Source organism: Lineus longissimus, chromosome 13 (genome assembly GCF_910592395.1).
Source record: "Lineus longissimus chromosome 13, tnLinLong1.2, whole genome shotgun sequence".
In the NCBI taxonomy this organism is placed as follows: Eukaryota; Metazoa; Nemertea; class Pilidiophora; order Heteronemertea; family Lineidae; genus Lineus; species Lineus longissimus.
The window spans coordinates 2,818,487-2,844,174 of record NC_088320.1 but is presented as its reverse complement, the minus strand read 5'-3'; the positions used below and the strand labels follow the sequence as shown (position 1 = coordinate 2,844,174).

The 25,688-nt window shown below is 41.5% G+C and overlaps 1 protein-coding gene across 3 annotated transcripts in view; it reads right to left on the bottom strand.

Annotated features, from left to right (window-relative positions):
* Positions 1-5,168: 5,168 nt before the first annotated feature.
* LOC135498450 (uncharacterized) overlaps positions 5,169-25,688 on the bottom strand; it is a 28,804-nt gene continuing 8,284 nt past the window's right edge. The window contains exons 2-4 of one of the 3 annotated variants that reach the window (XM_064788722.1): positions 19,598-19,905; positions 17,154-19,248; positions 5,169-6,851 (exon numbers count right to left, since the gene is read on the bottom strand). In XM_064788722.1, the coding sequence (XP_064644792.1) occupies positions 6,724-6,851; positions 17,154-17,454 (429 nt within the window). In that variant the 5' untranslated portion in view covers positions 17,455-19,248; positions 19,598-19,905 and the 3' untranslated portion in view covers positions 5,169-6,723. Of the gene's footprint in view, positions 6,852-17,153; positions 19,906-23,220; positions 23,386-25,688 lie in introns of those variants that run through there. The other 2 variants (XM_064788721.1, XM_064788720.1) reach the window with 2 other exon arrangements.

Below are 25,688 nucleotides of genomic sequence, written 5' to 3'. Positions count from 1 at the left end.
TAAGCGAGCATGTCGACAAACAGCGATTAAATGATGCTCTCCCCACTAGTGTTCATGATAGACTGAGCTTGACCCTCAAGGTCATTGTGACTCTCTCCAACGACCTCGTCCGTGAGGTCAACCTGGTGACATCATTTTCGTACGCTATCGGTAGCTCAGTCCCACCAGCATCCAGCAGCATATAAAGGGGAGCCTCCGAGTGGTACCTCCGGGCAGCCCTGACCCTGAATGGTTAAGGCGATTCTTTTCAAAGACCGCGTCCACCTCAAAGAATAAGAAAACCAACCAAGTTACATTCTCCCGATTTCTTCCGTTGGTCCGTTGTGATTTGTTTCTTGTTACCTTAGCAACAATTGGCGCTTGCCTAGCGACCGCATTTAGACTAAGTGGCATCAATTTGGACCCAATCAACGGGGATTATCAAATTTCAAAATGTAATCGCCAGGCCGAGAAGCGGGTAGCATTTCATTTCAATGCCTATTAGGGTTATGGATGACAAGAGTTGGCCGGGCATCGCAATAAAGGTTATTTCTTCTGTGCCGAAGGCCATTGCCAGTGGTTACTAACCCTGTGAAAACCACTGCAAGGGAGTGTCCCTTCGTGACGTTTGGGAAATATTTTCGGAAGACTATCATTCTTTTCGCATCCGCCTCTGCGTCTCACAAGGAAGAATGGAAAACATCTGATTGGAAAATGACAAGCATCGTAGGCGTCTAGGATGATACTCACAACGTTTGAAATAGGATCTTCGTGCTATCGTTACATAAAGCGTCTCTAATCAGCCCATCACATCAATAGATGATAAAATATGGTGAATATGATGTAATGTGCATGGCATTTAAGATTAGACGTGGTATAGACGTGGTATATGTATATGGTAGAGAGCACCCATGGGAGTGTTTTTTCTTTCAACATTTTCTAAAAGAAATCGGTGCCAGTGCGGCAGTGCCAACCAAACTCCAACCCACACCTTACCTAGGATTGTCCCGACTTCTCGTCCGAACGGCGTAAAGCCCGTAGCACACTAGGCGCCAACTTCGGCGTTCACAAGCGTTTTTTGCCGCAAGAGTCCTGAACGCCTGAAAAATCCCTTGTCTGCTACGAACGGCGTCGGCGAACGCGACTTGCCGCCACTTGCCGGAACTAAACGCCAAATATCTAGCATGTTTGATTTTTGACGCATGTCGCCGCGTTTGAACGCAAGAAGAAGCCAGGTGTGCTACGGATTCCCGCCTGAATTGGCGTCGGCGGCGAGGCTATGGCCAATCAGTCATGCGTCTTGATGTCACATGATTTCAAAATGGCAGCCTAAAGTGGCGGAAAAGACGCTACTGGACGCCGATTCTGGGCAGGTGTGCTCTGACCGGGATCCAATGGCCGCCAACTTCGGCGTCGAGAGGCGTCAGCTGAACGCTTCTTGTCGCCAAAGTTGGCGGCTAGTGTGCTGCGGGCTAAGGCGGGGCTACGGGGAGCAGAACTGAAGACTGAGCTGTGGGATCGCTCAGGCTGGTGGAACTTGCCCGTCCCTTGCACCGCATTTGTGACTGCTACAGAACTAAAGGTATGATGACCGATATCGAATAGAGAGAAGAAGAAGAAACTAGTTTCCACGTTGAAAAGATTTTCCTGCGCCTCAAGACTTAAAAACGACACTTGTATACTTTACAAAAGTCCTATCAAAAGTAACATTACCTCAGACCACAACCAGTGTTCGTTACGGACAGAAATACGAAGTACTCGTTCTGTCATACACATCTAGTGAGAACGCCTCGTTGCATTTGGGAATTGAGCTTGAAGACTATTTGATGGATTTGCTTTTACTGTATTAGTATCTTGGGTAGACCATCTATTGAAAATAAGACAACCAGACGCGTTACCACGTCGCAAGTTCTCCCAAACTACAGCCACCAAGTCACCAATGACAAGATGATTGCTAGTAATTTAAACTTGAGCGATTTCTCTGCAAGTCAGCATATGTCTTAACCCTTGGGCTTTGAACAATAAGCAGATAATTGCCAACTATGAATCTTTTATTACTCTTGCAACCTTAGTCTGTACCGCTAGTGAATACGGTAGACACATCATCATTGCCAGTACCTTAAGGGAATAACATAGGAAGGGTTTGCACCAGGCAAAGCTACAGAAGATGCCATGTGCATGTTAGTTTCTGTGATTACAATTTAATCTTTGATGCCGGGAAACAACTTAGGCGTACCCTATGCCATCCTGAACTTCAGGCCAACACTCGGCACTGACGACCGAACGTGTGCGAGGGGAGGAGAATACGACTGACTCGGGTTATTCGAGGATGACACTATGCACCTGCTCGTGGTGCATGGTTTGATCAGGATTATGTTCTTTGATATAATGTGGTCTGGTTAGGGCTCGAACCCATGATGGTGGACATGGCCTATGCCATGGTATTAGTGCGCCAGAATTATTGCCAAGGCCAACGCGTCGCTTTTGATGGGCAGAGTGCGTAGGAGAAGAGGTTAAAGATGCATCGTCTTTCGTAATCTTTTCTGTTGATAACATCGAAAGATCGTAGGCCATGCAGTGAACTGCACTTTTTTCTTCTTTAACACTGTGTTGGATTCTTAAGAACCTTAAGAACGGCACAGGAGAGCCCGCGCAAATCACATTCTCTCCTTTGATAGTCACTTGACAATCCCCGCTATTCCGACCCTAAGAGGGTTACTTAGCTACCATTGAAGGTAAAAGTACCAAAGGCCTACACAACCGTTTTTGCTTGGTGCTAAGTGCGCTCCATTCTCGATTCAGTTGTTTCTCTGTTATTTGCCGTGTCGAGGCTAGGTGCGCTACATGTAAGATTGTCTTCTCTCGAGAAAAAGTGGTACAAGGCGCTCCCTGCTTTGTGCTTTGATGAATACCAAGGTATCGTAAGGCCTTGCCAGTTATACGCCTTGAAGAATGCCACCAGAAGCTCCTTTTCTTTGTGATCGTCTTTTGTCTATGCCTTGCATATCCCTGCTCCTGAGCCCTGGAAGAGTTACTAGGATACCATTGATTTTCCTCCAAAGGGAACAGAAGCTTAGGCCTACACGAGACGACTTTACTTTGTACTCTGAGCGCTAAAGATGGTTCGAGGCACATCTTAGCAATAGAAGCCTGGCAGAAGAACCATTGGCTTGTTCTGAACTTTGGTCTGGTCCTTGTAATATTGGAAAGGATGAGATTTCCTAGACCTGGGGCCATAACTGCGGCAGTTCACTGGATGCAAAGGATAAATTTACGAGTCTTTTAGTTGCTCAAAACATATGGCATGATGTGGAACGCTGACCACGGATACCAATATAGTATGTGTATTTGCGTTATATTCTTAAGTACTGCTGTAGCGGTGGCTTTCATCACAGCTAACTGTGACAGATTCATCAAGTAAAAGTCTCAAATGCCATTGGGAGGGATCAAGACGGCTATAGACTCGTGGCGTGTCTTCAAAAGTCACGGCTGCAAAAATGTTGACGATATTATCCGCGTTGCCATCGTATCTTTCGGAAGGTTTGTGCCTAATTACCGCAGAATAATCAATTCTGATCAGGGCTTTGCAGGAAATTGAATAAGACCAGAATAAATGTCATCGCAAGATTTATATTTTATCAAAATACCACAATTAATTACGCTCACTTCACGTTTTTGGCACTTCTTTTGAGGGGAGTTTCGATAGTGAGAGGATCGAGGCGCGAGACTGACTTTGTCATGGCGCGACTGAGAGATAATAGCATTATTAAAGATACACGTACATGTAATAGCATTATTAGCGCCGTTATTGCCAAACTCTAAGCTGACAAGTCACCGTCTCAATATAGTCCTTTAATCACGACCAAAAACACAGAAAATGGAAAAATCAAAAATCAAAAATCAGATGGATCTTTTTCTTCTTGACTTCACTTCCTTCTTGACTTCACTTTTCTTCAATATAAAATGTTCTTTTATTCGCCACGTCATTCGAATGAGCCGTAATACCAAGCAACAAAGGCCCCTTTCTTAACGTTCGTCGTCTTGAAGCTGAGCAAGGTCAATACATTGAGGGTAGAAATGTCTTAATAATACCTCCATGAATTGACCAATTGCCTCCCATCTGTAGCGGCACTTAAGACCTTTCTTAAGGGGATAAGCAAAAAATGTAAGAGTAAAAAAAATGCAAAGCCATTGGCCAGAATCGTCGTCCTAGGCATATCTGCAGTTCTCGATTCCGGCCAAATCAGGGTCAGATTATTCAACAGCGATTCAATCAAGAAGAAGTCGATATCATAATGTCAGTGATCCCAAATTATCGGTGAGATTCTCAATAAATATCAAATAATCGTCGACCCGGGTGGATTGTCTGTCATCATTAGTGTCACAGTCAACATACCAACTTTGAGGAGTTTCGAAACAGGGTGCTCCAGACAATTGCCTGAACGACTGGAGCTCCATCTGCTATTTCTCATAAGACCTTGCTACACACAGACGGTCTGTCCGAATGCCTGTTGTGCACATTGTTCCGCTACAGATAGGTATGAATGTGTTTGCCGAGGACACATTCCCGGCCGTTGTTCTGTTATGTAAGACTAGTGCGGTAATACACAATAAGGCGGGGATTAGCTGCAGGGTTATAACCTGAAGATGTCTGTACCTGTACTAATAGGAATAGACCAGAGCCCGTACTGCATAAGGGAGGAGACAGACTGTCATCATCGGTAGCGTCTCAGCCACACTGAATAGACAATATCCTAAACGACCGGAGCTCCATCTCCTGTTTCTCAGAAGAACTCTACTACCGTCGCGTGGTCTGTCCAAATAGGCCTGGTTGTGCTGTTGTCGCAGTCGAGATGTTCCACTCCAGATATGACTGTTGCGACATCTCGTCGTAAGATGAACCTTACGTTCACACTCGCATAGGGCCAGGCCATATTTTATTGTTGTCCTACCTTGGTGATCTGAAGTGACCTGAATTAACAAACATAAACTCGATAAACCTACCAAAAATTGCATTTTTATTACTGTTATTGCTCGCGGAGACACATAGGGAGACACATAGTGGACGCGCTGTGTACTTTTTGCCCTTTGGATATAATCAGTTTTCTCAAAATCCCCGTGATGCGAGGTGACCGCCTTTATCGCATTGTACAGCAATGGGAATGGGTGTTGGCGTTGGTGTTTTGGGGGGGGGGCTTTGCGAAAACTCCCTTGCAGTTTCTCAATCTAGTGATGTATATGTCATCGTACACCGCCAATGGCAGTGAAGTAAATAAACTTGGCGATGTATTATATACTAAAGGTACTGAGAAATTTCGGCAAACATTTAGGTTTGACATTTTTGTATAAAGATCACGTTTTGTACATTACAACCACAGTCTAATTTACATGGTCATTACGATGTATTTACAATGACACAGAGTACAGCATTATCTCGTCGTCTCGCGATACGGGGAGTCGTTCCTATAAACAAGGGCCCAGAGGTCAATACGTCCAGAAAGGATCAGTCAGTCGATATAAGTGTACGTATGTATGTTCAAATCATCTTTTCAATCTCCCCCATCCCACCCCCACCCGCACACGTGTGTATCGACGCAAAATGGACCAAAGATTGATGAATCCCCTTGTTGTTTACATGCACGTACCGGTACTAATGTGAGCAGCGCCGAGCTAGTTACAGATTCGGGCACGCCAGTCATATAGGAACGACACACCAGAACGTGTTCACATCTAAACGTTTAAAATTGCAATATTTACATTTTTACGATAATATCGTAAAAATGGAAATATATTATATTATGTGCATATATATGTATTGCTTGGAAGTTAATACTGTCTCCGCTAAGACGGCGGGCACAGTATTTTCCAAAATATATATTATCTGTGACAACTCAGTGCAAATTAACTTGTTGTTAATTTTCTCATCGATGGCAGAAAGCATCACCAGACATATACATTTATGACGTGGTAAGCTTGTGGCTACAAGCGCCCTGCAAATGAGTGATTTATTGCAGCGATCTGTGATGACAAAGATCGCATTTGCGGTGGTCGTTTCAGGCGTCCGCTTGATAGTGCGCATACTTGTCGTGGACATGTGACATTCACAGACAAATCGTGATCCCAAAAAAACAAAGATGGCTCGCAAAAAAATTGGGAGCATATCGCCGAGTCCAGTAAAAAGATTCAAAAAGATACATGTATGCTTGTGGCAATTACATCAACAAATAAATACAAATCAATTAATCAATCAAATAAGTTACAGATTAACACGTATGTGTTCCTGCATTTAAAATACAAAATATTGATGAGGACTCGGCGAATTCACTGGTGTTTATGGTATCACGGAGTGTGATACAATTTTGAGTGCTGTCATTTCATCCATGACATCATGCATACCGTGGCAATGCTGGAGTGCTTATAATTCCTACATAGATTCATTGATTTTATCAGTCCATGGTATACCGCCTATGCCCTTTGATATCATACCAAGAATGAGATAATCTTGCTATGTTATTCTAAGAAATAATCCAAATCCCCCGCCCCTCTCATCTTTTTAATGCTTGGGAGGTGGATCAAAACATTATGCTTCTGCGTCAAATGGCCGACTTCCAACTTAACGACTGTTTTCTTATCTCCTGGAATGGATAAGTGTACTGGCTCAGCCCCAACGCGCGACAGCTTGACAGACCTATCACAGCGTCGCTTTTATTGCAGATACTTTCATTGGCTAACGTTCATGCGACGTCATCCCCCGTCTGTTGCATTTTGTGGATGTTGTGTTGGAAGTGTGGTTGATTCGGTCGTGGTCGTGCCTGAGGTTGTTGGTCTTGGTTTGGTCTTGATTGGCCGGATGTCCCCGTGCATCTTTCTCACTGAAAATAGAAAGATACAGGAAGTGTTTAATATCCAGATTTCACGATCGATCTGCGCGTCAGAATCGCTACGGACCACCACCACCTGAGTTTACCTTTTCTTCTAATAAAATCTCCCGTATACGTACAACCCATTGCTTACAACTCGTTGGCTACTTCTCAAGAGAACAGCGAGCTTCTTAAAGCAAAACAAATCAAACCACAAACGCTGTACTCTCATACCTCGAAACGCCAATCTATCATGTGAAAAAACCTGAGCTGCAACTCAATATCATACGTCATTGTTGGAAAAAATAAATCGTGAGCGTGATAAGATCGATCACTGAATGATTAGAGCCGTTTCTTGCAAGCCTGTCTACTATCTTTGTTTTCAATAAATAACAACATTTGGCATCGATTTTTATAGATAAATCATCTGACATAGCTTTTGAAGGTTGTCGGATTCTACCCCCTGGTGGGAAAGCAGGCAAGCATATCAGACCGAAGGTTTTAGTCTCTGGTGATACTATGAAACGCCACAGAGGTTTTTATTTAGTGGTTTACAGTCTCACACAAGCGGGTATCACGGGTGCTGTTGAGTGGGCTGTGTTTCATTGATCTGATTATGTATTTATATGAGTTCTTGTTTCTTCAAAATAGGTCCAGGTCGTGAAAGGTTAACATGATACAGTAGGCTACATCAAACGCACGTCGACAACCCAGTGACATCGGTTTTCATTTCTCCCGGGCTCACGCAGGCATGTAATTTATCATCGAGTCTCTGAGAACATGTCATCGATTCCACTAAGGAGTGCTATTGAAGGATCTGCCTTTATAAAACCAGCTTCAACCACTGTACACTGGTATTTTTAACCTTCAAAGACGAGGACTGTGCCCAGATGATTTATATCTCAGACTGAGCCCAGCTTCAAAGACTATGGGTAGATACCTTTATTCTTCAAAGACTAGGATTTCTTATTTTAGATTATTTAGATTTTAAACTACACTGCCACAGTATGAAACCAACCTTCAAAGACCTGGATGGCTGGATAGATAGTGGTTTACTCTTCAATGACGAGGACTTTATTTCAACAAAACAGCTTCAAAAGAAATGGATTAATGATTTCAGTCTTCAAAAACTATTTCTACTGGGACTTTTCCTGCAGCAGCTTGCAAAAAATGATTTACAATTTCAATCTTCAAAGACTAAGACTATTCATAGATACATGTAGTTTAGATTCAGATTGCTCTCCAAATGTAAAACCAAGCTTCGTGTACCTGGGGGGTATATCTACCTTTCAGAAGATCAGACAAAGTTGATTTCAAACTCGATTTCAGATTGTTTTGCCTTGATAAAACACATCTTCAAATACCTGGATGGGTAATTCTGCCCCAATTATAGTACTAGGACTTGGTAAAACACTTAAGCGAGTGGATCGGTTGAGAGTTTCTTTGATTCACTTTGATAGACCCACTGCTGAAGCATGGCTCTTCTCTGGCAAAGTTACAAGTTACAACCAAAAAGAAAATCAATGCCGTTCAAACCTACTGATAGCAAATCAGTAAAAAAGTAAAACGAAATGCAGCTATTTTTGTATAGAAAATCGTTTAGTATCGTCTGATGAAAACGCCCACAGCTGACTATTTACTATTCTATCCTCAAATGCTACTTTAAGAGTCTGTCACATACGAGTTGTCGGCAAGATCAAACGAATCATACATGTACTTTAGTAAAACATGTAATGACTTATTACAATGTATCGATCTCTTCGCATTGGGCAACCGATCGACTTTTTTTACTGCGATATGATCAAAGAATTCTAACCAACAGAGCATTTTCTATTGCCATCATGCAAGGAGGGGGATCATTTGAAATACATTGGTAACCACTCCGCAAGTCATATTGTTGTATAGCGACGAAGTAAGTAATGTTTTGCATTGATTTGACACCGATAAGTAATTTTCGTTGTAATTTTCAAGAGGTACAGCGGATCGGAGCCTATTTCAATGGGCCAACATCGAAGCATATCAGTAACTAGAGTTCCGGTCATGCGCAAGGAGGAGGATCGAATTGATGTTGTAAAATCATTATTCAGTCACGTGCAGCGGTGTCAACGTCAATTTCCATCGATCACACGCCAAGGATCCATTTAATCAACCTGCCGTAAAATCTAATTAAGCTTACATGATCCCGCTGTCATTCTATATGACGTCAATTTATCCATTCGAGCGAATCTACTCTAATCAGTAGTTTTTATAACTTGATGTTGATAGTTTCTTTGAAGACACCGCCGGGGCCTCTAAAGAGAGCAAAGTAACGGGTGACCCATTCAACACTCGGGCCATCATGAGTTTTATGAAAACTAGAAGGAATACATTATCTAACAATGTCAAATCGCCAAGGAAGGACATCGGTTTATCATCTAACAGCAATAATTTAATTTTAGTCTATCAAGAAAACTGATTTGAAATAATTATCATGATTGTAAATGAAGTGTGTACCGGTTGAAAGTTTCTGTTTCGAGTGGTAGGCGAGCTACACCTTGCGTATATCAGCGTCAACTTCTCCTGCACCAATCCTGCCAGTGACATCGCCTTGTCGTGTTAAGCATTCCCCCATCAATTTCAATTTCAGTTTTTTGCTGATTTACTCTGCGCGCTCGATCAAACTGGCTATGTTCACATCGGGTGGCATGTTCTGACGTTTCTGGATGATTGCAGTGGAATTGATAAAGCTACATGTGTCCTTAGGATGATACCACTCTCTTGCTAGAAAACGATACTTCACTCCAGCCAAGGTATTTTTGAGACTATACCCTGTTACAGACAACATATGCATCATTGTTGATACATGTAAAAGCTACGGCGGCATGTCATCTGATGCATTCTCACTGCCTGTTTTTACAAGCAGGTCACGACGAAACAGCGGGAAAAGGGAACAGAGAAGAAAGAAAGGACTGAGCGAAAATCACGTCATTTACGGCGTAGCCTTAACTGCATGCATTGGAAAATATGGCATTGAAAATGAGTGATACACTGTTACATTATACAACAAACTATGAATGAAACAGCCAGAATATATTTCGGCAGATAACAGGTAAACATACCGCTTTCTGAATGCCTAAAGATACGTTTCCAGGACAACGGTTTATTTATAACATTTCTGTATTGGTAAGGTTATCTAGGCATTTAAATTTGGTCAAATGCCTGGGAAAGTTCTTTATTGTTCAACTAGGTTTGCAAATAAATAATTAATATACTACAACGCCAACCCAAGAGTTGCAACCGGCGCGGCTTATATTGAGATTCAATATCTAAAAATAAATATAGCAAGATAATTCATGGTTTCGATTACATGTACATGTATATGTATATGACACCAGATGACACTCTGTGATTAAGAATGGTACAGTGATATACGAAATGTTTTAAGCAATAACAGGAAAGAAAGGAAGTCATGAATAACTCTTCTTGATTGGTCATTTCTGGTCACATGCAGATTTTATCGAAGCTAGATATTGTGTCGGAATTTCAAACCTACATGTACTTGCAATATGAAGACCTATAAGAACGAGCAGTCAAGAAAGCATCTAATGAGACTTGCTGCATTGTTGCCAGCGTCTGCTCCCATCACCATGGCAACAAATAATGATGTCTTTGTCACCTCCACATACCCAAAGAGCTCCATTACCGTCTGCTAATCCATCTATCACAAGCTCCTTAACAATGTAACACAGACTCAAGAAGCGTCCAACGAGGCAGCAATGATTTTTTTATTTCCCCGGTTGTTAATTTGCTAATGGGCGTTAGAAAAATGTTTACGCCTACCTACACATGTAGGTGTGGCTGCATTTCTTCACAATCGAGGTCAAGTCACGTAAGAATAAGTAACGTGATAACTCGTGTCGGCTTTCCCTATACCTTTCATACCATTTGGCATTTTTTTGATATGATATATTTGGGAGGGGCTATTTGGTATTGAAGATATCAACACTAGCTACTATGCGAGGAGCATGAAGGTCAAGGTCATTGGCGATTTGGGAAATAAAACGCATCTAAATCCAGTACATGGGCTGCTGCAGGAAATATAAATATTCGCGTTAACAGTCAAAATTACCTGTCTAATCCTTGCCACATTCTGATTCTATTCACGCACTCCCATTGTATATGTACTTTTTGTTTACTTAAAGCCTCCCAAGGGCAACCAACAAACCTATATCATTTCCCCCACCATCTTTCCTCTCACCCGATCCTCTCTCATAATCACCTCTCTTATTGACGGAACGGCTGTGATTGACTCCATCCACTCCCATCAGAGAGGCCATACAGCTATCAATTGACAATCAATTGTGGACATTACTTGATGCGCGAGTGGTGTCATGACAGTTTGCTGCTACACAGGCGTCGGGGCTCCAGTTAGTGTCTCTGTCGGCGGCCATTTTGTACCATGCAGGGTGTGTCAATGCCGAATAGTGCCGATGTTTGACGAAGTTTTGACCATTCTTGTGGCGCCTCGTAGACATCTATCATCTGATTCGTTATTCCCCGGGCTAGTCGTTTTAGAAGTATTCTGGTTAGATGGAAATGCTTGCAATATCAGTTATGTCACTGCGGTAAAACATATTTTCCCTAAACAATCAAGAGCCAAGCATGACGAAGCGCATATAAAATTATTACCAGCTCTATTTTGTCATTAACAGAATATGATGTCGTGACCTCATCCTCAAAGTAAGCGCATGCTATAGCTCACCCTAAGGGTCGACTGTCGAATTATCATAAGCTTTAAAAAGGTCACCAATTTGCTAAGTCTATACATCCATCGATTCGAGGCCTATAGCATTCTTTTATTGATATACTTTATTCATACTTTATTGAAACTACCCTGGAGAGACAATTGAAGGCATATTGTTAACACTGTAGCTTTAGGGAACGCGTTTATTCATCAATATGCCCATGCTAATAAAGTCCTGGTGTAACTATAATTTATCGGTAAAGAATCATTTCGATAGGTCTTCGCCCACACTAATATCAATATCGAGGTGGATGGTTACTTTTTCTATATGGCTATAATATCAAATCGTCTATGTAGGCTCCAAATCCGGCAGCTTTCGCAAAAGAACTAGCGATACTTGCATTACAACCACCAAATATTCAATTTGGTACTTATTTTTCTTGTCAAACCTGAGTCGATTTCCCCCAGATCCAATTTACATCGATCGTGGACATGGTTACCTAATCCAGTTATCGAACTAGACGGACTCCTCGTCTTATCATGGTCTCCCAATACAGACGGAGATGACGTTATGGATTCTTGTGCGGAAACTCGAGAAATGTTAGCAGTAATTGGTCAATTAGACGTCATTCAGGGAACGCGTTTTATAAAACTACTTGCTGTTGCATCTATCATGATGATTGTGATCTCAGATTTAAAGTTTCTTAGTAGTGCAGTATAAGTATATGGCTGGTTGTCACGAAGATCGAAGATCGAAGCTGAAGCCAACGCCCAAGACTTAATTAGGCATAATCAGTGTCTTGACTTATTTCATCTGCGTGACGTACTCGACAGTTGCATACACCATATACATGAGTCACACGAACGCTTAAATGTCAAATTCCTATCGAATTTGAAGCAAAGCGATGCCAAAAAGACCTTCCCCAGTGCTTCGTCTCAGTTTTGAGTAATGCTGGAAGTGTTTAATGGCTTTTTCACTCAGCGCAGTAATGAATCAAGTTTCTTTCGCCGATTATCAATAATTTACGAACGGGTCGCGTGAACACTGTAATCATTCTGTCATATTTCGGAACAACCCTACCAGCGTTTGCCCCAGGGACTCGCCACTAGTTATCTCTAATTATTTTACCGCTCTCAGAAATCAAAAATAAAATCCTTGGCATGACTGTTTCACCCTGCGTGAGCTAATGTGGGGCCAGTCATCAGACCATCAGTTCATGAGTTCCCCCGAGTGATTAATGGACGTAAATGAACAACCTCTTTGAATAATTTAAATAAGACAATGGTTGTCACAGCAGCTTTAGAATACATTTAGCTATTGCTTTTACAGCATTAGGATCATAATTCCGTCCAAATATAACAACTGCAACCTTGGGCCAAGACTTTCAGTAAAAGAGGGAATCCAATATTGAAGATATTTTCTCTTTGCCCACATGTACATACATGCAGTTTGTTACATTCAACTATATTTAGATTCAGAATTTGAGATCCAGCAGTGGAGACATTAATCTAAGAAATTCGGAAATTGTTTTCGATTTTATACATTGCCAATACCTTTAATTTAAACGCATATAAATCTTACAACAAGCTAAAGCGAAATACAGATTTTCGACATGCATCAACTTCTGTCTGAATACACCGGATGTCAATCGGAATTCAGCGATGGGCCGGCACACTACTGGTGATGGCATTAGCCCATGCTACAAAGGGCCATGGCTTGGACGACTGCGTCGGCGAGAGCCATTTATCATCGTGACCAATCACTTCTAACATGCTCTTTCCATTAACTGCGGCGCTTGTGATCTACAGAATATTTGATACTTAATATTCATACCCCCTCCCCCCCTCCCCCCCCCCCCCCCACACACACGCACACCTATTTGCAACAGCCACAAGAATATAAAGTATGTATCTGAACGTAATGTACATCTAATGATTTCCAATGCCATCTCGGGAAGTGTTTCTGACAATCAATTCCTTCACCTGCGTTTCAATCGGGGCATCCTTGACACAGATACCGTAAAACCTTGGACGTTATCAAGTTATTTTTCAAATAACCATCGAAAACAAGTTCGGGCCCTATCGTCGTTTACTGAGACCTTAATTTGTTTACCATAGATGAGACCTTAATGTGTGTATCAACACTGAGACCTTACTATCATTGTCACCAACCTGTTTGATATTTTCACTGCGTCTATGGCAGACGATAAGTCCAGGATCGATAGATTACACTACCAGTTAATCCACGAGAATTATCGCTGTAGAACATAGTCGTCTCTGTTGTTGCATCCCCAATGAGTGTAATCTCCAGTCGAACGAGGCCCTGTTCCTTTAGCAACAACGAACAGTCCTCAGTGGATTTAGTGTTGGTGGTGGTTGATTGCGAAACCAGATGTGATGCACGGTGCAACACCAGACGACAGGCATTTTCATCAGTGAGGACAACAACAGGCCAGAGTCCTCTATTAAAACATGTGTACATTACGTGTACATTGTTGTGCATAGGTTTTGGTGAAAAAAGTACTCATTGGACCAATCAATCTGCACAAAATTTTATACGTGTCAAGAAGAACCATTTGCCAATAGCATAATAAAGTTTAAAAAAATTCCAATACCGATTGCCTGAGAAAAAAAGATTTCCGTACACCATATCCATCAAAACGTCACTGGCGCATTGATATAGCCCTGTCAAAGTACAAGTTCTAAACTGACCAGTGAGACCACATTTTCTTAAATATATTATCAAAAAGCATATTTCTGTGATGGCCTGACTCTGTAGATTAAGAATCAACCACAGATTGAGAATTAATTCCACTTTGGTCCATCCCAGCCATGTATTTACCACAACTTGACATTTTGATAAGCTCTATGTGACTGTGCCACACTTCCGGTCGTGGATGAATACAGGTCTCTGCCCAACATGTCTTTCTCAACATTCTAACCTATTATTACACGATGGTGATTGAAATTGATATACCTGTTACGGACCACAAAAGATCCGCCAGAATCTTTTGTCAACAGATTTTTTAAAGGAGTCAGAAGCAACCTTGGGGTCAGAGGCACTCCTTTCAGTCATTTCGGCCCTCAATTTCACCTGCCACTAACGATTTTGAAGAATCTATTGCGACACGTAACCGGAATGAATATTAGTCTGGCGTTCATGATCTCCCTGCGTCTTTCTGGCAGACGATAATGTACCAATGAACCAGGGTCACCAGAGACGCTCTGATGTCTAAACATTTTGTATCTCCTTTGATACCTTAAATGTCAGCAATATCACGGCCTAGTGTACTCTCCGTCTTTTCAGTAGGCGATAATAAAAAATAGAACCTGGATGAACAGAGAGACCTTAATACATGTATCTATATCCCCATTAAGACCTTAAATGTCATCGATATCACAGCCTAGTGTCAAATACTCTCCGTCTTTCTGGCAGACGAAAATAGACAATAGACCCACCAGAGAGACCGTTCTGTCTCTATCCACATTGAGATCTTAAATGTCACCAAGGCATCAGCCTTGCGTTAGATATTCTCTCTCTGTCTTTCTGGCAGACGATAATGTACCATAGAGCTGTGATCAATAGACTGATTTCTGCCGGGATGATAGATGCTGTATGTATGGTGCAAAGCCGGGCGACAGCCGCGTGTCATCACATCAATCTACCTCAGCTCGATATGCCGTTGATTGATTTGTAACACCGCTAGCTTTTAGGCAGAAAGGGTCAAAACGCGTCAACTGCTGGTGTGGTAGGACTACTCGCACCAAGCTGAGGATATCCAACTGAGCCGTCAGGTCAGTCCTACTGTTCTCTACGGCTCAGAAACATGGCGAGTCATAAAGAAGATGATGAAGAGGATTTTAACATTTCTTCGATGGTCATGACGACAAGTTATGGCTTGGCCTATGTTTCGATTTCATGGTATTTTCAACCGGTATTAGATTGGTGAAACGGGAGGAAAGTATAGATATCAGTTAGCGCAAATAAATGACTTGCTTTATTCTTCGTGACAGGTATCAGTAGGCCTACTTCTCTCAACCTTTTGAAATAATAACATAAAGCGGAAATCATTAGCAAGCAATATATACACTGATGTTGAGATACCTGCCATTGCTCTCATCTATTTCAATAAATGTCACTTGTTTCCACCTGCGTCCCCCATTAGCCTAACGAGACGGTAATGATACCATAGTTATGTGTGACTATAATAATACTCATGTTCACATCGCGATACCGGTATGATTCGTTTCCGGTTCTCTGAGTGGCGTTCTTTGAAGTGTCTGTAATTTGTGATGGTAAATCAATGATGATAACTTTTAAAAGAAAGACGTTTGGACCAGGTTTTGCTCCGTAAAGACGGCAACATCAGATCATTGGCTTGACAGCATTATCAAAACATTGTTCTCTGTTTTAGTATTTTGTCTCAATGCTATACGGTGGCTGGGAAAGGACATCACATTATTTTTTAACATGAAATAATCATTGCTGAAATATCTCGATTGCTAGACTTATTATCTCGATAGATCGATAAAAATTAGTCCATCGATCGAGATGTTTCAGGACTAGTTGAATTTTTTCATGAAAATAGTTATGTTATGTCCTTTGCCAGCCACCGTACAGCATAGAATGTTCGCCAAGAATTCCAAGAATTCTTTAACATCCCTTAATACTCTTGTTCACAATAACTGACTGCCAGAGGCGGAAATTCATCGATAGCATGTCTACTCAGAAATAATCATGATATTTATACATACGATATTATTGGTGTCCTGCGGCGCAATGGCAGTGTTGATGGCGATAGTGGCAAAACAATTAGAATGATTGTTGCCTAAGGCTGTGAGGGAGAAAGTCATAGTATTTCTGGATGAACCGGCGTGGCTTTCATCGAACTGAAATTCCTGGCTCATCACAACACAGCATAGGAATAGACAGAGTTGCTAACTGGTAAGAAAAAGCAACACTGAATACTCACACAAAGCGAAACCTCAGAGTTGCTGACTGGCGTTTATCGGAAGAACTTTTGACTGGTGACAAAAAGAGTCTACTGTGACGAAAACACAGGACTGTAACTTGGTAACGAAAGAGTGAACTGACTACTCAGACAGAGGAAAGATTTTCTGTCACGATGACCACCAGCCTCGATTTAGTCAGTCGCCCGAATACGCCGCATTTTGGGTCATATTGGTGATTTAGCATTTGCAACAAAAGGCAACTACGCAGATCTATTCAATCTGCCGATGGTCTGGTTAACAAGTCTAATTTTCTCTGGCAGATGTAATTTTTCTTCAAAATCTAATCTGCTAGTCTGTCAAAAGTGCCATTGACGTCACAAATCAATGACCAATCCGATAATTGTGAGAAGTCACATGATGGACACATTCCCTGGAGACAAAATGGTGCAACAAATCTAAGACAAGTTAAATTTAGTCCACTGTCGATATCTCGTGATCTGGTGCACTTTTGATGGAACTAATATCGACAAACATGCAGAACAAATGCCCAGCCAGATTTGGTCCTTGTGCTGATCACTTAATCTGCGAAACTACTTAATGAAGGCATAAATGAACAAGTACTTAAAGGTTACACTTACCCATGTCGTCAATATGGTCGGACATAGTTAATGTTGCCGCCACAAGGACGATACTTGTCAGCAGCATAATTATGGCAATAGCCATCACAATTCGAGCAATTTTCTTCTGTTTTAACGACTGGACCTCCCTGACCTTGGGTATTACCATAGTCTTATCATGGTCAATGATGTCATCACCGTCTCCGCCTATCACACGGAACCTGTCCGTGAAGTCTGAGGGCGTCAAGTCATAGAATGCTTGATTGTTATTTTCGTGAATTGAGAGGACTTCAATGGCATCATCATGGGTTACGGCCGCCATTTTTATCCAAAGTTCCTGATCACTTCTCTCCGACACGAGTTAGGTATAAAAAGACGCATCTTCCCCAAAGCCTATCACAGATCAACTAGAAAACTACACCTCGCAACGTGATCCGTAGTATATGACATGACTTCATTATCTTTTGGGGAAAAATTGAGCAATTTCATGGAATGTAGACGAGCTCTTGCAATAGAAAGGTTCAACCAGAGAAATCTTCATTTACTGAGTTTCACCTCCAATCAAATCGGTTTTAATTAGTTTCTCCGTTCGTTGCAATCAGAATTCGCGCCCAATCGTTATATTACAGACTACTACTCCAATCAGAAGATTTGCAGCTTGTTTCTCCGTGGATTATGATCAGATTCTGCACCGTGTCAGTATCAATAATCCATTTCCACCAATCACATGAGCTAGAACTTGTGTCTCCGGATCAGATTCTGCGCGCATGCGTGGTAATACTACAGTGTATTGCTGATGGTCGTCTGGCATTTGAATCACTTCTCGATTAACATCAATGTGGCATTCACCTGACGATGACACACTTATTTTTTTAATATGGATATATAATCAAAAGTACCTTTTAAGGGCATCAATAAAGCAAGCAGTTTCGATTCCATGTTTATGTTAGGAATCATATCAATAGTTCCAAGAAAAGTAGGTCCGTTTTCACTTTCTGACTGATGGATGACACCTGTATCCGACGGTTAGTTTGTATTGTTGATGGCTGTCTGATTGTTGAGAGGGATACGAAATATCATTCCAAGGAAGCTAAACAAGCCGTCGATCACATAAAAAAACCTGTGCCAATTGTTGAGTCTAGTTGCGAATCCAGCGTAAACATCTTGCACCTAGAGTTACATTTCGTACCAATGCTCAGTGGCGGTGAGTTTATGATGATTCCTTGGATAGCTGCTCTACAAACTGGCGAAATTTCCCTATGTTTACAGTCTAAGCCAATAATAGTTGCACTTTTATCAAGTTATTACCAGGCACCACTTCTTTCACAGCGTCTTCCAAGTTATAAGAAGATCAGCAGTTTCCAAGAACGCCCAGAATAACTAAAACAGAAGATTTAGCTTAAACGCTCAAAACAGATGTTATTGGCTCCCTTTTCCCAAAATAATAGAGGAAGTTTTTACATTTCCCAACATGAAAGAAGCTTTGGCAGCCTTTCGTTTCCGCATTAATAAAGTCTTAAAGAAGAGAACCGTAAGAAGCAGTAAAAAAACCGATATGTCACAATTCCAATTCAGCCAGCCTTGGGATCCAGCAGATACAAGGCGCCAGCAGAACTTAAGAAATTAAAGAAGCGTCCGCTTATACCTTGACTGCTCCTCCAGAGATACGGTTAGAAGATAGAGAGCGCCAGAGAAAAAATGCACACACATATACAATGTACATGTATAACCGTTACATTTTTATTACTGATGTTGCCAGAGAATCTCGCGAATTCAGTAATACTTAGCGAAAAATGTCCGAACAATACTCGTTCCGAATTCATTTTCTCAAGAGTTCGTATTTCAAATTCGTATCAGCTGAATAATCCTTCTAGAATGATACGACAATCCATCCAATGACAATGCACAAAATCAACCCAGCGAATCCATAATGAGGAATATCCAATATCTGATCTAAATTTTCCAATTTTAATCAACAAATCTATTCCCAATAAATGCATTTAGCCCAATTATGAATTTGGTTGGAGGCCATTTTGTAATTGGCGGCAGTTATGTATTCGTCTGTTTCTGATTAGTTGAAAATCGTCGATTTTTTTTCCAGCCAACTTCGACAAACCTGTAAATTTCGAATTCAATCGAAGCAATTTTTGATGACCAAACCAATACTGTTTCAGTCAAATCCCCGATAAGAAAACCAGGATTTGATAATTTTATTGGTCAAGAACTCAACTATTAGCTTGACAGAATTAAACGAAGTGTGTTTTTTCTCAGTGTAAATCAGTGATTATCCATGGTATAATCTACGAATGAAATTGTTGTAAAACAAAACCGAGTGCGAGACCAAAATGTTGAAATCTGAAATATGTTCGTGTCTGAAGAAAATTATGAGAAAATTCGAGGAACAGTATCCACTTTTTGTGTAATGAGCTGGAAAACTTTTCTCCGAGACTTCGATTTCAACTAACCAATCTTGATCTCCCGTTCGTTTTCAAATTCATTCCGTGACTGCTACCGACAGTCCAAGCGTTATTTTGAATTCCGAATGAATCACAGGATGATATACGCTCAGCCCGTTGTCTGTAGCATTGGCGGGACCAAATACCAAATGAACTACCGCGCGGTGAATCCGATCTCTGCCCGAAAAACTTCCAGAATCAGCCACGTTTTGACGCCTGGCAATGGTAGCACTGCCCCCGGATCGATTCGGCTCTCACATATTGATGCTGTAGAATCCCCTCCAATCACTCTACCGCCTACTTCGACTCACCATAAACTGGAAATGGAATTGATTTTGAGTTAGGCGGGAGACGGATGAGGTATAAATATACTTATTGTGGCGTGAGAGATGTAACTATACGGAAAGTGGCCATAAAAATGAGAAATGAACTGAGTTACAGATGTAAGGCTTATAGCGGACTGTAATAAAATTAACGTCCTGAAATAAAACTGAAATAAATCATTATAGCATTATAGCACCACACCTCTGCTCTGGCAAGCGCGCACCCATATTGACCGATATTTTTGCTTTAATCTCAAAGGCACACGTACAGTTGGCGTAAAATATAAACAAGGCCGTAATGAGTCCGTTGTCGCATTCGCATGCAGTGGAAACCGACAGAGGGGAATGACTGTGCTGTGAGATAGTGTCGCGGAAGTCTTCAAAAGGTTTCCACTGAGTGCGATTGCGAGAAGGCGTGCATCATAGCTTTGATATCTTATGCTTCACTGCCCAAACCGAACCAACAAGCTTTTCGCTTCATGCTTTGTTTCACCATGTCGCATCCTCTCTGCGACTCGAGCAAAATCGCATTAATTGGAAACCTTACCTCACAACGTTTTGAGGTGAACAAAACAGCGGGAAGCAGAGCGGGGAAAGGTCATCTTAGTGCTCTTTTGGTGAAAAATCCCCCTCCGACTTAATCAAAATTGTCATGCTCTTGGCATCATAATTAGATCTATTTGACGTGTCCTGGTCGATACTAGGTAATAAATCACTCGAAAATCATTTGCCCGGAGACGACCCTGTCATCGGCTGGTGAATCGATGAGTCGTTTGTGATCGAACTGTCAAAGGAGCGACCATCAAGTCACTACAGACCGAATCTTGAGAAGATTGAAGTCTTCGCAGAAATCTTTGAAACTTAATTTAGCTCATTGACTCCCGACCATCGGAGATAAAGAAATTTCCATTACAGCAATAATTAGACAGGAATTCAGTAAAAAAAACCCTCACACCTGAATGGGAGGTTTTCGGAAAAACCAGCAATCTCTTGAAATTCGGGATATGGCCGAAATCCGCTACCGGAACAGGGATGTGGCTTTTTTTACAAGGGGGCGTCGGGACAACCCCTACCACCCTCTATCCATTGGATATTAATTTTTCCAACTGTCCATTGGATATAAGGAAAATTTGAAGTGTATACCTCATGACAAGACTCGCATGTCTTTCGAGCAGTTATACGCTGCATTTCATGCTTGCTCTGTCCCTAGTATAAGTGGAGCAGGTGCAAAAAGGAATTGGTTTCAGAACGGATGGCATCATCAACAGGGCAATAGCCACGATTCTTCAAAACAGGCATTCTAAGCCTCACCGCCTCACCACACTATACAGTAACTGTGCCGGAGTATGGGCAATAGCTAACCACGCATTTGACGGTAGAATATGGGCACGTAATTGGCTGTTCGCAAGCACTGACCCAAAGCATTCGCTCTATTGTCCAAAATGAGGTAAATGTCATTGCTCGGCTGGTATTTGAAAGATGTTTTTACTTTCGACAGAGAGGTCATTTTTACGCAAGTTTGTGGTTAATTTCACATGTTCTTATTTCGTATGTGCTTTTTATCGATTTCATGTACAGTTTATGTTTTCGGAACCACTGTTATCGCCAAACCGCCAAGGTGTAGGACGACTTTCAGGTCTCACAATCACCGCAGATTGACTCGAATATATATATATGAGTAATGTGCAAAGTAGACATATTAGATGATGCATGAAATGGAGATATATCCAGGCACGTCAGAGTTGGGCTATATATCACAATCATAGACCAGCAACAACCAGGATGACTTAGACAGCAAGTACACTAGAAGGCGCGTGTCCTCGATGCAATCTGCGCTATTTGCCGCGCCATTTATTGTAAATTTACAAAGTCACGAGTCATGAATGCAAAGTTTTGTTTGTGTCGGTAGACTGTCATTGACCAAATATCAATTCCTTGCCGGCCTCAGCCTCGGCTGATTCTACAGAGGCACATTCCTTTAAATCGTGACCAAATATGTTTCACTTCGACCTTTTCAACACGATTTTTTTGAGAAAGGTCTCTTCATGGACGCTTTTGGAGCCAAATGTCAGGGAACCCAGTTTTGCCATCTGCATATCATGCTTTTTAACTATTCTTTTTTGTCGACATCTTACCTGAGAACATCTCACCCGGGCATCCTATAGACCAAGTGGAAGACAAAAAATTATGGATTTTTTTTGTCCTGGACAACTAGGAGCTGCAGTCCTAGGACTTTGGTTACTAGCAACCAACGTCCTAGGACCGTGACTCCTTAGGAATGTAGGTCCAAAAGCTAGTAATCAGCGTTCTAGGCGGACTTCCATTACTAGAAAAACTAGGAATCTGAGACCCAAGACCTTCTTTCCTAGAAATCGAAGCAGGCTAGACTGATGATCATGGTTTGAATGTGATCGACCCATTCCTTTATCATGTTTATTGATGAATCCGTCGAATGTTTGTAATCGATTATGCAAGAGGTGACAAAGAAAAAAAAGAAAAAGAGCAGACCGAGGAGGCCTCGAACCTGTAGTTCTGACTTACTAGGCAGGGACCATGACCTCTACACTACGAGTGATTAGCTGGCCGATAACCCAAAACCTCAGATATTTTAACGCATGTTCTATTATATGCCATAGTACATTCTATTGTATATGCAATTCAAATGGGTACGGACATTGGATACGGGGACTTTAATTTCTGTCTCTGCTGTAAAAGAAATCTAAGTCCACTATTAATCAGAGTCCTACCTTTTATATAGGAATCGAAGCCCAGGAACGGAAGTCCGGGTAGGACAACCTTTCCTAAGGAACCAAGGTCCGTAGGACTTGCATTTCTTTTTACCGGTACACTACATGTTCCAAGACCGATGAGTTGACGCGTTTTCCTACGTTCTCATCTGGGTTTCAAAATGGGTCCCTTTAATGGGGTACGCTGTTCGTTCCCACTACATTTAATGTTGGTCCAAATATATCTGTTTCGAATTTCTAACGTCAGGCGACGCCAATGGTCAGTTAAATTGCATGCCATGCTCGAGAGTGCGGTCAGGATCCCAGACTAGACGAGAGTCGAACTGTAGGTTGCCGACAACTCGCAATTACGAGGACGTGAATGATATAACGCCAGCGTTAGTGGCCGACTAACGCTGATGGAGCAACAGGGGAACTTTAGGTGTTAAAATACTACATGTAGAGCTCTCACGTGGTCCCTGATGTGCATGATATAGGAGGAAAATAACTGGAGTTCAGGTATTAGTACGTGTACATGTATTCATGTATATATTGGATGGAAAATTATTAAAGACCAGCTCACCTTTTCGCTTTTGAATCCAATGTGATATTCAGCTGCTGAACGTCAAACACAGTTCAGACGGAAAAAGCAATGCACCTTGCAAAGTACAAGTATTGTATGAAATGCATTTTGAATCCATAGAAAGCGCGCCGTCGTCAAGCATATAGCGCGTGTGCACTTGCCTCGTCTTTACTGATGGAAACGGAAACATGGGGAAGCTGAGCTCTTACTGATAGATCGATATTAGGCTAGTCTGGTGGTTCATGTTACGGAGGCGTCTCTCTTTAACTCTTGAAGCACGACCGGGTGCATGGGATATTGAGTCATCCTCTTTGCTAACAGGGCCTACGACATGGCTCCCCCTTACCCATGCTCGCGAATAAGTAATTGAACATGAGGGAGTTAGTATGTACCATTGTACAGGGGCGTACCTAGCGGGGAGGGCAGGGGGCAAATGCTCATTTATTGAAAGGTCATGTTTGTTTTGTATATCATCACCGGAAATGGAAAGACGAGTAAATTTTTGTTATCAAAAACCCATTTATTTATTATTATCATGTGCTTTGGGGGAACTCTCAGGAAAAATGTGTCTCAATTTCACGCATTTTTCCTCTCTAAGTCTGTTTCGTAAAGCGGGTAGCGTATGGCAGGGCAACAGAGTCGAGAATAATCGGAGATGAAATCATAGGAATCACATGCTTTATTTCTCACGTCGGACTACGATCTACTGTTACACCGGGTAGATCCAAAATGCTGAATACTCAACAAAGTCAATGTCAATAAAAACACGTGTCTTTATCTAATTTTACCATTCGGAATTCCATTGATGATGTCATCATGGTCAGAGCGTCATGATGGTGTTCCCCAAGCTATTTATAGACAATAAAGTGCTTCTCCCGATTTACTACAAAATGCGCCGGTATGTCGGTCAGATTCTCGAAATTCCTTTACTGGTGTGTCGTAAACGGAAAATGCATGTACCGGCACAGGCTAAGCTACTTATGGAGATAAATAAGTAAAGTTAGAGAGAGAAATTTGTTTTGACAGAAGTTTTGTGTGTAGGCCTACATGTATGTACATTGTACACTATTTTCTACAGTGTGTTACATAAAAATGTCAAACTGGTGTTCCATCCCAAGTATCCTGGGTGTGTCTGCAATGTGCAGTGATAGCTCATTAATCCTTTTGACCCACACATAACTGCAGATTTGGATGTCACATGCCCATTGTGTTGGGGACCTCTACATCTTGTTTCGTTTTTTCCAGGTGTATCTCGAAGAACTGAATGAGCACACCTAGTGATACGGGATTCAAGACAACGGAGAGCTTCGACAATTCACAGACGACGGGTGTACCACCAGCCAAGGAGTGCCGTCTCTCATGCTTCAGTTATTGACAAATTTAGACAAACAGTGATATAATATACTGAAATGGTAAATTTTCCTTTGACAAAATTTTTTTCTTTTTGACATTATTTTTTAGGCCTACTTGCTCAGGCGCTGGGAGAAAACATAGTAGCCCGCTGCAGAAAATAATGCCCACTTTTCAAAACACCGAAGTATTTTGCTGCTTAGTGAGATATTATATGCTCAGCCACTTTGTTGCTTCTGTGTTTTAAGGACAATTGAATGTTTATTCAAAAATCAACTAATACATAACACTTTAATTTAGAAACATGTTACAATATAATGGGTTAATTAGTTTGTATGGGAATTAAGACTGGAGTCATGCCCATTATATTTGTCAATAAATCATAGATTATGTTCATGATTTAGTGCATGCCTTCCGATTCATGAATGAAAAGTGTCAAAATCTGCATAATGTGGGACTTATCTTGATTGAGAATAAATAAGTCCCCACACCTGCATTATTGGGAGTAGGACACAATTATATCTCAGGCAGGTATTTGTTTACATGCACCGAAATATTCATTGAAATAACACTTCAGAGCTTTGGTGTTTGAGGACAATTGGCAGTTTATTTCCATTTCTCATTCTTATACTAATATAAGGAGTGGGATAAGAAATGTTTGGCTTCACTAAATTGGGTTCCAGCAGTAACCATGCTGGTAGTTTATTCCCACACTTTTGGAAGTATTTAGAATAGTTTTTCTGCACCAATGTTGTCATCAGTGGTGAATTTGCACTGAAGTTCTTGTTGATTCGCTTGGAATCTCATCAAAGTTGCCAATGCGTGTGTGGCAAAAAAACTGATGCGCAAACTTCCACCCATTCAGTATTACCATTACTCTAGCGGAGTGATGTAACTTGTTATTTTTAAACTAGTGATGACTGAAATCATGTCCTCAATGCATTGTTGCCTGGAGGGTTAAAGGAAACTTTTCACAAAACACTTGTAAAAATGGGGAGTTATGAATGGCCCAGTAAAACATGAGTGGGAAATAAATTCTCATTCATAAATCTGAGCAGTTTCAAGGGCACCACATGGTGGCACAGTACAGAACTTCATTTTTGTCACATGAATAGTAT